At 38.0% G+C, this 14,050-nt stretch overlaps 1 protein-coding gene across 1 annotated transcript in view; it reads right to left on the bottom strand.

The window, feature by feature from the left end:
- The window catches only part of TDRD1 (tudor domain containing 1), a gene marked incomplete at its 3' end in the record, with an annotated part of 34,602 nt that overhangs the window by 19,902 nt on the left and 650 nt on the right, over positions 1-14,050 (bottom strand). The window contains exons 2-10 of the mRNA XM_082407855.1: positions 12,151-12,209; positions 7,583-7,727; positions 5,200-5,305; positions 4,644-4,707; positions 3,369-3,473; positions 2,961-3,143; positions 2,305-2,448; positions 1,577-1,748; positions 35-121 (exon numbers count right to left, since the gene is read on the bottom strand). Coding sequence (XP_082263981.1) covers positions 35-121; positions 1,577-1,748; positions 2,305-2,448; positions 2,961-3,143; positions 3,369-3,473; positions 4,644-4,707; positions 5,200-5,305; positions 7,583-7,727; positions 12,151-12,209 — 1,065 coding nt within the window. The remainder of the gene's footprint in view (positions 1-34; positions 122-1,576; positions 1,749-2,304; positions 2,449-2,960; positions 3,144-3,368; positions 3,474-4,643; positions 4,708-5,199; positions 5,306-7,582; positions 7,728-12,150; positions 12,210-14,050) is intronic.

The raw sequence follows: 14,050 nt of genomic DNA, 5'->3' as shown, positions 1-14,050 counted from the left end.
CACTACACCGTTCAATATTAATCTGTATACTCACTTGAATCTGCACTTTGCTTCTTAGAATTTTGTCCCTTGGGTTTCAAGCCATATCCCATTTCTATGAGCACATGGTCTAAGAATTTTCCTAAAAGTGATTAAGAGAACATATTTCCACTGAGATATTATACTAAGTATTAAAGGAAAAGAATACAAAAGAAATGAATCAATCACGTGATTTAAAGATTATAGCTATTGGCACACTGGCATATTTCTTACTAGTTCAGTTTCTATGTGCAAAATATAGCTTATTAATTTTCAGCTTTAAAAATTGAGTCAAGGGGCTTCCCCGGTGGTGCAGTGGTTAAGAATCTGCCTGCCAATGCAGGGGACACGGGTTCGTGCCCTGGTCCAGGAAGATCCCACATGCCACGGAGCAACTAAGCCCGTGCACCACAACTACTGAGCCTGCGCTCTAGAGCCCATGAGCCACAACTACTGAGCCCGTGTGCCACAACTACTGAAGCCCATGCACCTAGGGCCTGTGCTCTGCAATGAGAAGCCACCGCAATGAGAAGCCCATGCACCGCAACAAAGAGTAGCCCCCGCTCGCTGCAACTAGAGAAAGCCCGCCTGCAGCAACAAAGACCCAATGCAGCCAGAAATAAATAAAAATAAATTTATTAGAAAAAAATTGAGTCAAAATCCCCATCATCACTTAACAAAAAATGTAATAAAAATATTTCACTTAAAAATTATGAATAACATGGAAGATTTAGTTACCACCTCACTGGCATGTTTAGAATGACCACCATTTATAAGAAAAAATAAATTTAAGACATAAGACTACTTCATCTCAGACATAAAGTATGGCTGAAACAAGTGTCAACCAGCAGCCACATAAACTTCAAGTTCCCTCAAACAGTATCCAAAAGCTCAAGTCATAACATGGAACATACAGAGCAAAGAGACAAAACACAGAGATTTTATACTTAATTTCACAACAGGATTAACTGAATTTTCTACCAAGTAACCAACCAATGATGGGTCTCAAGCAGTAGAAGAGTAATAATACCTTGGAAACCAAGAGGCAATTATAAGCACACTGCCAGAAGTCACTTTTTAAATATGTACAAAGCCATAAAGGAAGAACAGGATTCCAAACTGCTTCCATTTCCACAACTTAAATACTATGTGCTTATGGGCTTAATGCTAACCAAATGCAGTTCTGTGAAGGTTGTTCAAAGAAAAAGCACTGATGGTGAGGATGGACAAATTCACAGAAAAATTCCTGAATTTTCCCAGTAAATGAGTAGAAATCAGGGATATTATAATGGCTGTATTAAAAAGATAATAGAGTTTTCCCATACTAAGTCTAGATCTAGCCTTTTAATGTACCCAATTCTATAAACTTGTGCCTTGTCTTTGATAAACTGCCAACTGCAAGAGCAGAGCCAAGGCCATATTTCCCGTCACAATCTGAATGACTGCAGAGTGGGGCTTACTTGGTCTCACTTCATGTTTCTATTTCTTCTCTGAGTAACAGGTGGGCACTAAATAACATATTAAGTGCTCCATTTAAAAAGGAAGATTCAGATCTTACCTGAACTTGTCAGCATAACATCCACAGCAAAGGAAACCACTTCCTCTTTTAAGATGTCCACAATCTTTACAGAGCAGTACTGCTCCATTAACAGTGATTTAATAGTTTTGATACAATCATCGCTCCAATTCCCCTCTGCTGGCATAACATTGGCCACAAAGCATTTTATGGCCTGAAAGATTTTACACAAGTTACTAAGAATTAGTATTTGAAAGTGACTTTTTTCTAATTAATTATGCAAAGATTTTTTTAAAGACAATGTATTTCATGCTGAATATTCATCAAAAATCTTCAAGTACTAATCCGATCAACAATTTTATGAATAATTATTTGTCTCTCTTGATATTCTATCCACAATGCTTTTCCTTTTGGGACTTGAAGCTTGAGAAATTCATCAAAGGATGGTTATTATCCCTCAATTACACATAAATTCAAGTCGCTTCCTAATAATGTAATAAATATAGAAATGATTGTTTTTAAAGAGCAGATTGATAAGATGTCCCTAAAAATGCTAAGTTTCTTACCTGAGGCAGTACTTAACTAAGTAATGCCTAATAACATGGAGCCAAGAAAGTCCATGATTGTTTCTCTACACAGTATAAGATACACCAATAGGTCCTTTCTCATAATAACCATGGCAACAAACACGCAAATATTGTGTCCATCTAAACATTAAAAACAGCTCCTTTGGGACGCTATTAGGAATTCAGAATGTAAAAGAGACTTACACAAGGAGGAAACAAGTCAATTTTTCTGTTTAGTTGGTGAATTCTGTTTACTGGAATAATTTCTTCATTTCCATAATCAATATATAAGACGTGTGCCTCCTTCTGCAGCACATCAACGTCTTGTATTATTACTCTGTTCCAGGTCTGCAAGTGAAATATAACAGTATTCTGCTTCAAAACAGCATTTCACAATCTTAGGCTTAAAAACTCTCAATCTACAGAACACGCAAAGGAAAAGTTACTGTTCTGTTCTGAGATACTCTATTAACAGGTTACCTTAATTTCCTAAGAATCTGGCTCAGAAATCCCCAAATTTGTCCATTTTAGATGCTTTAATATACACCACAATTCCCAGGCTATTCTAGCCCAGCGGACTCTGTGACACACTAATGCCTCAGCTACACAAATAAACACAAGCTCTAGGACTAGCAATCACTCTGTACCCAGCAAGTGAGGAGCCTACATGCAGAGCTGGAGAGGCCTCAGGCAGGGAGGAAGTAAGCAAACACACGTGGACTCCTGACTGAGGAAGAGAAACAGCAGTGTGACCAGAGTCTCACCTCAAGCCATCTAATGCATCATTAAAAGCTCTGGTGTCAAGCCGATAGGACCAAAGTAAATTAAAATGTCTTGTTAAATATTTCATTAGGGGTTACCTGATCGACAGTGTACTTGGCAACACAAACTTCCCCCTTTACAGGAATATAATCTTCTTCATGTGCCTTATTTGCATATGTTTCCTTTAAGCTCGCAGAGAGTTGGTTCACGTATTCTAAAACTTCTGAAGAATGTAACTGCACATAAAAGTCACCTGGGTGTTTGAATTCAGTAACTGTACCCTTTCAAAGACAAAAAAGGTGTAATAATTCACTGAGAACAGAGCAAATGTTAATTTTGTAAAGCTTTATAACAAGATACAAAAAAGTACTGTAGACAAGTTTTTGCAATCTTTATCAATTTCAGTTGTATTTTGGAGCTGTCTTATAAACTCAAACACAGGAAACAAGGAAATAAAAATCTATAGTTCTCTGGATCTCTGTCTATGGAAATTAAACAACAAATACCTTTATTTCCATGGTGTTCCTGAGTTGTAGGTTTCTCAAATCAGAAAACATTATTTTATCAGCACAAATGGCTATTTCTTTAATAACTCCAAGAGGACAGTCACTCTGGTTTGAAAAAACACATTAAGTGAGTTACTTACAAGCACATGTTTAAATGATACCATGGCCGGACTTCCCTGGTGGCGCAGTGCTTAAGAATCCACCTGCCAATGCAGGGGACACAGGCTTGATCCCTGGTCCGGGAAGATCCCACCTGCTGCAGAGCAACTAAGCCCGTGGGCCACAACTACTGAGACTGCGCTCTAGAGCCTGTGAGCCACAACTACTGAGCCCGTGCATCTAGAGCCCACGCTCTGCAACAAGAGAAGCCACTGCAATGAGAAGCCCGCGCACCGCAACCAAGAGTAGCCCACAATCGCCGCAACTAGAGAAAGCCCACGTGTAGCAACGAAAAGCCAATGCAGTCAAAAATAAGTAAATTTAAAAAAAATAATTAAAAATAAAATAAAATAAAATAAATGATACCATGGCCACTATTTGCTAGAACCGAGGTCAAAACAGCCTGACTCCCAGGTTTGAATAAGGGTGTAGAGAAATAACATACGTCTTCGAGAGTCACTAAACCATACCGTCCGTAGGCAGTGTGCATAGCACTGGGATCACCCAAGAATCAGGCCATGACGGTGATGGCAATGTTGAGTTTATTTTTTAAAAAAGGGGGTGGGGAGGGTAGTGTTTTAAGTTTTCACTTATTAACATTTTTATAGGAATGGATTTTTTTTTTTGAAAGTAGAAGCTAGGACCAGCTAGAGAAAGCTAAACGTTATCTATAAAATATGAGTTGGACATCACTGATATTTTCCAGATTGCAAATGATTTACTCCATACAGTTATCTAAATGGAAGAAAGGTACTAACAGGAAAAAGTGCTCCTTAGATAACAGGGTCCTATCAGAATCCAGTACACAAAGCTAGAGAGCATGTGCACGCAGGGACTACAAAGAGAGGACTTTCTCAGTAGTCCACCTACAGCAAGACACGGCCACCTCAAGTCCTTCTTGGAAAAAAGCTGGGCATAAACAGTTCTCATAGACCCCCAACGCTCACCAAATCGCTCACTAGGGTGTACAGATTTATTCAACAGGAATAAACAAACACTGGTGAAATGGAGAAATAAGTCATAAATATTTCATTTCGCTTAAGTCCTCTTATTTCAAAATAAAGGGAGTCATTAAAAATTTGCTCTAAAGGCAAAGAGAAAGTAAGTATATCATACCTCTTTTTTCACTTCCACGTTCTTTGTTTCAAAAGGTGATTTATTATCTTCAAGTTTGTGGAAACTGAAATAAAGCAAGCAATTATAATACTTACAGCACAGAACCAATTAAGAGTAAGGGCCACAATAATGTTAAATTCTCAACAAAATCCAGAAAGAGCAAAACAGCTTCTTCCAGAAAGAATCACAGTAGTAACACAGTAAAACAACCCCATGCTGGCTATGCAAGGGTCTGCCCTGTGCACAGGTGTGCTTCTTCCAAAAGCCACCTAATGAAAGGGAGATAGCCACAATCTCCAAGCCTCAGTTTCCCTATCTGCAAAATGGAGATAATACCTACATTACTTAAAACAGAGTTTTGGGGATCAAAAATTGTAGAGCTGTTCACTTCAGATTTGTACACTTTATGTTATACTTAAATAAAAAAGTAAAAAGCAGCAACTTTTACAGTTATGGCTTGCTTACCTGATTTGATCCTTATACGACCAAAACAAACAAAAAAAAACCCGTACTTTAAAATATTCTCTAATGAATGTAAAGAAAAAATCACACTTACTTCTGCTGAACGGGTCTGCACACGATGCTGTGGGCTGCCCAGTCCCTTCTCTGGCACGCGGCAGAGCAGTAGTACGTCTGCTTACACTGTGAGCACCTCAGCGACCCTACAGAACACAGCCCAAGACACCACCAGTGTTTTACTGCAAATATTTGTTGGCAAGAACACGACCGTTTCAAAGACGTCATTCTATTAATCATATCAAGGAGAATATGTGAAGAGAATTATGCTGTTTATGATTAGGTGTTAAAACTGAATTTATAAAGCTCCCGTGAACTGCAGAGAAAGGGGAGTGCCAAGATGAAGAAGAGAAGGAGGACATGAGACAGGCTGGGACCTGGGCCCCTTTGCCGCAGTGCTTGCACCTGGACACACCTCTCCCCGAGCCACAAAATACAAAGGAACTGTATGGGACTAAAGATAACTGCGTGCATGTGCAGTTGGGGCAAATTCTGGACAAAAGATACCAAGAGGCCAGAAAAACCCAACTGCCACTTTTGACAAGCCAGGAGCAAAACCAGGAGGTCGGGAGGAAAAGCAGGGTACTGCGCATGCCCCCTGCACACCATACCATCTTAGGTGGGCAAACCGCCTAAAGTCACCCCGCCGGCCTGACCCCTGGACACACTCCTACCCTCACCCATATAAGCAACAACCTCACCCCCGCTCAGGGAGTGAGCAAGCAAGAGAACCTGTCGTTTGTTCCCACTCCCCCATGCTACAGCAGGGGCCCCAATAAAGCCTTGCCTGAATTTCTTGTCTGGCCTCTGATCAATTTCTATTGATTGGGGAAGGCCAAGAACCCTGGTTGTTATCAGACAGACTGGAAACACAACTGACTTTCCTAAAGCAGAACCCAGAACACATGATACAAAAGGAACAATCAAAGGGAACAGAAAATCCGCGGTGGTGAAAACAGACGTGTGCAAGCAGAGTCTGATGAGGTTCACCTCGTGCCATTTAAAAAGAACAAGACAAAAACCAACAAGGAGAATCACACCTAGAAAAACCCAGGAAGTTTTTGAAATGAAGTTTAAAAAAAATCCTATCAGTTTCCAGGCAGAGGAAAACAAGTTATCTGAAAAACAAAACAAAAACACATAAAGAAACAACGAAATCAGGCTGGCCTTGAATGCCTCCACTCTAAAAGAAATTGGAAAAAAGAAGCGAAATACCCAAATAGCCAGTGAGCACAGGAAAACTGCTCAAGATCATTGATCATGAGGGACATGCACATTAAAACCACAGGGAGATACCACTACACATCCATGAGAAGGGCTAAAATTAAAAGGACTGAAAACACCAAATATTGACAAAGATGTGGAGCAACCAGAACTCACTCCCAGTGGGAATACAAAATGGGACAACTACTTTGGAAAACGGTTTGGCTTTTTCTTATAAAGTTAAGCATAGGGCTTCCCTGGTGGCACAGTGGTTGGGAGTCTGCCTCCCAATGCGGGGGACATGGGTTCGGGCCCTGGTCTGGGAGGATCCCACATGCCGCGGAGCGACTGGGCCCGTGAGCCACAATTACTGAGCCTGCGCGTCTGGAGCCTGTGCTCCGCAACAAGAGAGGCCGCGATAGTGAGAGGCCCGCGCACCGCGATGAAGAGCGGCCCCCGCTTGCCACAGCTAGAGAAAGCCCTCGCACAGAAACGAAGACCCAACACAGCCATAAATAAATTAATTAAAAAAAAAAAAAGTTAAGCATACACTTACCTTTTGACTCAGCAATCCTACCCCTAGGTTTGTACCCAGAAGAAACGAGAACATACGTCCACACAAAGACTTACGCAAAAATGTGTAGAGAGCTCTATTCATAATAGCCAAAAGCTGGACACAAGCGAAATGTTCAACAGAACAGATATACACACTGTGATATCATGCAATGAAATGCTACTCAGCAACGAACAAAAAAAATAATGTATATGCAAAAACATGGATTAAACTCAGAAATATTTTCTGAACAGGAAAAGCTTCACACAGAGTCTATATTGTATGATTCCATTTACAAGAAATTCTGTAACTGGTAAAATTAATTTATGGTGAAACGACAACAGTGGTCGCCTCTGGGGGGTATAGTGACTGGGAAAGGACATGAGGGAACTTTCTGAGAAGATGGAAGTATTCTTCATCTTGATTGGGCTATGAGTTTGTGCCTTTCAATGCAAGTATGTTTTATCTCAAAAAAAGTATAAAAAATAATCAAGTAAAGAAGCACGGATGAACAAGAATGGTAGGATGTTGGCAGCTGTTGAAGCTGGGAAATGGGTATATGATTTATATATACTCTTCTGTTTATATTTAATGTTTTACATAATAAAAATATTTTTCAAATGTGTAAAGGAATAATCCAACAGGCATCTGAGAGCAATATGCTTACCAAACAGACCGCAGCAATGGCAAGTTGTCGACCGAAGAGGAGGTCCTAATGAGCTGAAGAGTGCTGGATTATTTATGGACAAGGAACTCTCAACCAACTTGTGTACTTGTTTTGATTTTGCAGGAGACACATTATTGCTAGTCTTCTATTAAGAAAAGAGAATAGCAATATTAAAACTTGGGAATAATGTTTTGTTTGTTAAATATTAGATTTGGGATTTCCTCTGCCGAGAAGACAAGGTAGATATACTTTCCCTTACTCCTACCATTAAGTACAACTAAAAACCTTGGACTTCTATATAAAATAAACATACAGTGACACTGAAGGAAGGCAGCAGACAGGCTAGGAACTTGGCACCCAGAGAAGGACATGGCAGTGAGCCCCCAGAGTTTTTATTCTGCCTCATATATCCCAGATGCGGTGCTGGAGAAGTCAGAAACACCCAAAGGCACAGACAATAAACGCCCCAACAAAAAGCCTGCTCGCTTGCTCTCTCTAGCCAGAAGACCAGGAAAGGGATGGCCCAGCAAGACAGAAAAACTTTGTCAGTAACGGCTCTACTCCAGACAGTCGCCGCAGAAAAAACTGTGGCCCCATCCCACCAGCAAAGGTAGACTGGGGAGACTAGACCGCCACCTTCACCAGGCTACAGTGAGGTGCCCCTCTCCCCCACTTGGGTGGTATCAGAGAAGGCCAACAGAGTAGGCAGCCAGCACTTCATCCTTGTGGGGTCTCCCTGTGGAGACTGCATGGGGAGCATGGACTTCTGCCTGGCAGTAAAGAGTGTCCCCCATGCCCCCCAACTACCAGCACCACTGACTGGGGTGGTGTTAAGAGGAAACCTAGTGGACAGTCAGGATTTTCCACCACCATTCAATAGTAATGAGTGGAGTGTCTCCTAAACCTTCCACCACCTCCAACCCTCCCTCCACCTCGTGTTAAGTAGAGAGGATATGCGAGGGGGGGGGGGAGCGGTAAGGATGCTGGGAAGCTGAACCTCCACCCTTGTCCAGCCAAGAACATCCTGGGCCACAGAACAAACTTCAACCAATTTAAAAGAATTTAAATCATACAGACGGTGTTATTCAACCACAGTGGACTTACACTAGAAATCAGTAACAGAATGAGAACAGATAATCTCCAAACATTTGGAAACTAGACAATACACTTCTAAATAACGCATGAGTCAAAGAGGATGTCTCAGGGAAATTTTTAAAAAATACACTGAACTAAAAGAAAATAAAAATACAACATATCAAATTTGTGGGACACAAAGTATCGCCAAGACAGAAATTTATAACTCTAAAGTCACATACTAGAAAAGAGGAAAAGTCTCAAATTAATAATGTAAGTTCTCATCTCAGGAACCTAAACAATAAGGACAAAACATGCCCAAAGCAAGCAGAGGAAGGAAACGATAAAGATAAAAGCAGAAATCAATGAAATTAAAAATAACAACTTGGAGGAAAAAAAAACAGTGAAACAAGACCTGGTCCTTTGAAAAGATGAACAAAACTGATAAATCTCTAGCAAGACTAACAATGAAGAAATCAGAGGAGGCAGAAATTACCGATATCAGGAATGAAATAAGGGATATATTACTACAGACCATGAAGATATAAAAATGGTAATGGAATACTTCGAACAACTCTATGTAGACTTCACAATGTAAGCAAAATGGACCAATTCCTGAAAAATCACAAATTATCACAATATGAAATAGATAATTTGAATAGCCTTATAAATATTAAGGAAACTGAATCATAATTTTAAAACTCCCAAAAAATAAATCCTCAAGCCCATATGGTTTTTACTACCGGAGAATACTACCAAATGTTTAAAGAAGAATTATTTAATACCAACTCTATACAATCTCTATTCCAGAAAACTAGTATTACCTTGATACCCAAACTATACAAAGACAATAAAAAAGAGAAAATCACAGACCAAGCTCTCTCATGAAAATGGATGTAAAAAATCCTCACTGAAACAATACCAGATAATTCAGCAACATATCAAGAATAATAATACCAGATAATTCAGCAACATATCAAGAATAATTATACACCATGACCAAGTGGGGTTTATTCCAGGGATGCAAGACTGGTTAAATTAAAAAAAAATATCAATGCAATCCACCAAACTAACAGGCTAAAGGAGGAAAAAAATCACAATATCAATGGATGAAGAAAAAGCATCTTAAAAATTTCAATACCTATTCATGATATAAACTCAGAAAAGCAGGAATAGAGAAAACTTCATCAACTTGATAAAGATCGTCTGCAAAAATTCTATAGCTAACATTATACTCAACAGTGAAAAGACTCAGTGCTTTCCCCCTAGGTTTGGAAACAAATATATCCACTGTCACCACTCTTAACATAATGCTAGAAGTTCTAGTCAGTGCAATAAAGCAAGAAAGGGAAATTAAAACCATATATTTTAAAAAGGAAGAAATAAAACTGTCTTTTATTGGCAGATGATATAATTGTCTATGTAGAAAATTACAAGCAGTCTACAAAAAAATTCCTAGAATAAGTGACTCCTGGAAGGTCACAGGATACAAGATAAACATGTGAAATCAACCATATTTCTATATATTAGCAATGAACGTGAGGACACATGGAAATAAAATATATAACCGCATTTACAATCACTCAAAAAACAATACTTAGGTGTAAATCTAACAAAACGTGTACAGCTGGTAAGCTGCAAACCACAAAGTGAAAGAAATAAAAGAATATCTAAATAAATTGGGAGACAGATTGTGTTAATTGGAAGATTCACCACAGCAAAGATGTCAACAATTTTCAAATTGATATACAGGCTTAATACATTACTATCACAATTCCAGCAAGATTTTTTTGTAGATACAAACAAGATTGTTCTAAAATGTATACTGGAAAAGAAGGAAATTTAGATTGTGAAAAAAGAAACGGAAAGTGGGAGGAATCACTGTACCCAACTTCAAGACTGACCATCATAGCTCCAGTACTGTGTGGTATTGGTGGAGGGAAAGACCCATAGATCAGTGGAAAAGAAAAGAGAATCCAGAATAGACCCACACAAATTAGCCCAGCTAATTTCTGACAAAAGTGCAAAAGCAATTCAGTGGAGGAAAGATAACATTTTCAACAAATGGTGCTGGAGCAATTGGACATCCCTAGCCAAAAAAAAATTAACCTCAACCTAAGTCTCACAAGTTATAATTAACTCAAAATGGACCACAAATTTAAATATAAAACTACAAACTTTTGGGGAAAAAACCCCCAAAACTTTCTGCATCTAAAGCAGCAAAATGTTCTTAGACTTGACACCAAAAGTATAATCCATAAAAGGAAAAATTGACCAGGACCTAGCTAAAAACTTTTGCTCTGCTAAACACCCTGTTAAGAGAATAAAAAGACAAGCTGGAAACTGGGAGAAAATATTTGTAAATCACATATTTGACAAAGCACTAGAATCTGTAATATATAAAGAACCTTCAAAACCTGGCAGTAAAAAAATAAACAATCCAAATTAGAAAATGGACAAAGACATGGAGAACATTTCACCAAAATGGATACACAGATGGCAAATAAGCACATGAAAAGATGTTTATCATTAGCCATTAGGCAAACAAAACCACAATGAGCTATCACTACACAAATGTGACAATAGGGAAACTAAAAATACTAACACCACCAAATGCTGGTGAGGATGCTGGGTGCAGAGAATCTGGATCACTCATACATTCTCGATGGGAATGTAAAATGGTACAGCCACTCTGGAAAACACTTTGGCAGCTTCTTAAAAAACTAAATATGCAACTACTATATGACCCAAAAATGCACTCCTGGGCATTTATCCTAGAGCAAAAACAAAAACAAAAAACGCATGTTCACATAAAACCTTACACATGAATGTTTACAGCAGTTTTAGTTATAATAGCCAGAAACTGGGAACAATCCAGATGTATTTCAATGGGAGAATGCTTAAATAAGCCACAGAATACTACTCAGCAATAAAAAGCACTGAACTATTGATACATACAGCAATCTAGGTGAATCTCCAGAGAATTATGCTAAATGAAAAAAATCCAATCCCAAAAGGTACATACTCTATGATTTCATTTATATAACATCCTTGAAATGACAACATTTTGGAAATATGGATTAGATTAATGGTTGCCAGGGGTTAAGAAGGGGGTAGGAGCAGGAGGGAAGTGGATGTGACCATAAAAAGGTGCAGAAGGGATCCTTCGAGTGATGGAAATATTCTGTATCTTGCCTGTATTATGTCAATAGCCTGATTGTAATATTATACTATAGCTCTTCAGCTTGTTACCACAGGAAACTGGGTAAAGGCTACAAAGAATCTCTATTATTTCTTCCAGCTGTATGTCAATCTATAATTACCTAAATAGAAAAAGCTGAATTTTATTTTTAAAAAGATACTAGGCTAGAGATAAGACAGTCTGACCTTGAACAATACCTGCAAATTGAGTAATTCTTTATTAACACAATATAAAAACATGTTTAGAATCTTTTATCCAAAAACATAAAATAGAAAAAAAATAAATAACTTACACTATTTACTTCTTTGGGTGGTGAATTATTTCCAACATTTAATGGTGACACAGAGTTACCTGGGATGTAAAACATAATGCCTAATAAAAATCAAATATTACTTTATTCCTGAAAATGTACAATAACATAATTAGGTAACATTCAGATAATAAAGCTATACCATAATAACCTTAAAGCTACACTATAAATAAGTAACATCCTACTTCTCCTAATGAAAAAAAAGGATTTGTTTGAAATTTCCTTGAGTACTATATACCTCACTGTGAACTTTTCTCCATTCACGAAGGCAACAGTTACCAAGCTTTTTGAACTCCAGACTCATCTACACCCTTAGAAATTACTGAGGACCTCAAAGAGCTTTTGTTTACATGGCTTGTAACTATCAATATTTAGCATTATTAGAAATTAAAACTAAGTATTAGAAATTTCAAATATTAGTATTTGAAATTAAAACTAAACATTTAAATATATTTACTTAAAAATAATAAATGCATTACATGTTGACATGGTTTTTTAAAAACTATTTTCCAAAGCAAAAAAAAAAAAAATTGTGTGGAGAGTGGCAGTGTTTTACATTTTTGCACATCTCTTTAATGTTTGGCTTAACCAATGATAGTTGGATTCTCATATCTGCTTTTGAATCCAATTTGTTAATGATATGTTGCTTTAATTGTGAAGTAAATCTGGCCTCACACACATACGTGGTTGCAAATAGGAGTAGTATTTTATGGCCTTCTCAGGTAACTGTAGATATTCTCCTTTAATTCACACCAAAACTCAAGTGGTAGTTTAAGGGTCAGTTGCAATGTGGAATCTAAAACCGTTATCAATAAACTTTTCATACTGTTATATTAGAATCCATTGATTTATCTTGCACTTTAAATGGATTCTTACCCATGCAGGACTACAGAGCATCATGCATTGGTCTTTAGGAAAAGACTGAGAAACTCTTGAGTTATGCAGATCTTCCAAATGTTGACACATTTCATAAGACAGTACCGAAAAACCTTATGTGTTAATATCACCATGCATCTCACCAGGAAAGTCTTTTAAGTATTGGGAAGCTGTCAAGCTCAGAGTGGCAGATACACATTTCCTGAAATTCTCATTTTTGCTTGAAAGCTTGCACTTTATCATTAGCAACAAAATACTGTCAGCTGTTTTCTTTGACGTGACAGGCTCACTTTGTCCATTTTTGAGAAAATGACTGCCAGATATCTAAGCCCAAATGACCACAGTGTGTCATTCTTTTCAATTAAAAATGATGTTCCAAGAAAAAAAGTTTCCATTCAGCTCACAACTCAATCACACACATGCTTTTCATACTTCAGTAAGCAGCAAAAGTTAGGAGTAATTCCCATTTTGTTAAACAAAATACTAAAAATACCTGTACACAAGGCTCAAGACTTATTAATAAATTTGTACTGCTTTATCAAGGGCATTCTTAAGTAAAACTGACACTTCTGGCTTGTTTTGTCTTAACTGCAAGGGAATGAAAATGAAAAACAATGACCACTAGCCCAGGCTGGTACCCCTGCTAAAGGCAAGTTAACAAGGTGCCAGAGTCTACTCACCTTTGCTTTTGCACCACCAGCATAAAGTCAGCACAGTGAAAAAGAGCAAATAATGTTTTAATATTATTAGGAAAATAGTTGTGACTCCAGAGGCCCAAGGGCCATACTCTGAAAACTACATCACCATAATATTAAAAGATCATATCTCATACACATTCACAGAGGCTAAATTCCACCAGGCCCCAGTCTCCCTAAAAAGCAGATTTTTAGAATTAAGACTAAAGGAATGATTTTTTAAAAAATCAAATGAAACAAGTTAATGTCTTAGGTATATCTTTGTGAGCTATTACATGCATAAAATCTGCATAGTATTTTTAGAATATGGC

Source organism: Balaenoptera borealis (genome assembly GCF_965194805.1).
Source record: "Balaenoptera borealis genome assembly, chromosome: 10".
NCBI classification, from domain to species: Eukaryota; Metazoa; Chordata; class Mammalia; order Artiodactyla; family Balaenopteridae; genus Balaenoptera; species Balaenoptera borealis.
Note: the sequence above shows the minus strand (reverse complement) of the source record. Positions and strands in the feature narration are given on the sequence as shown.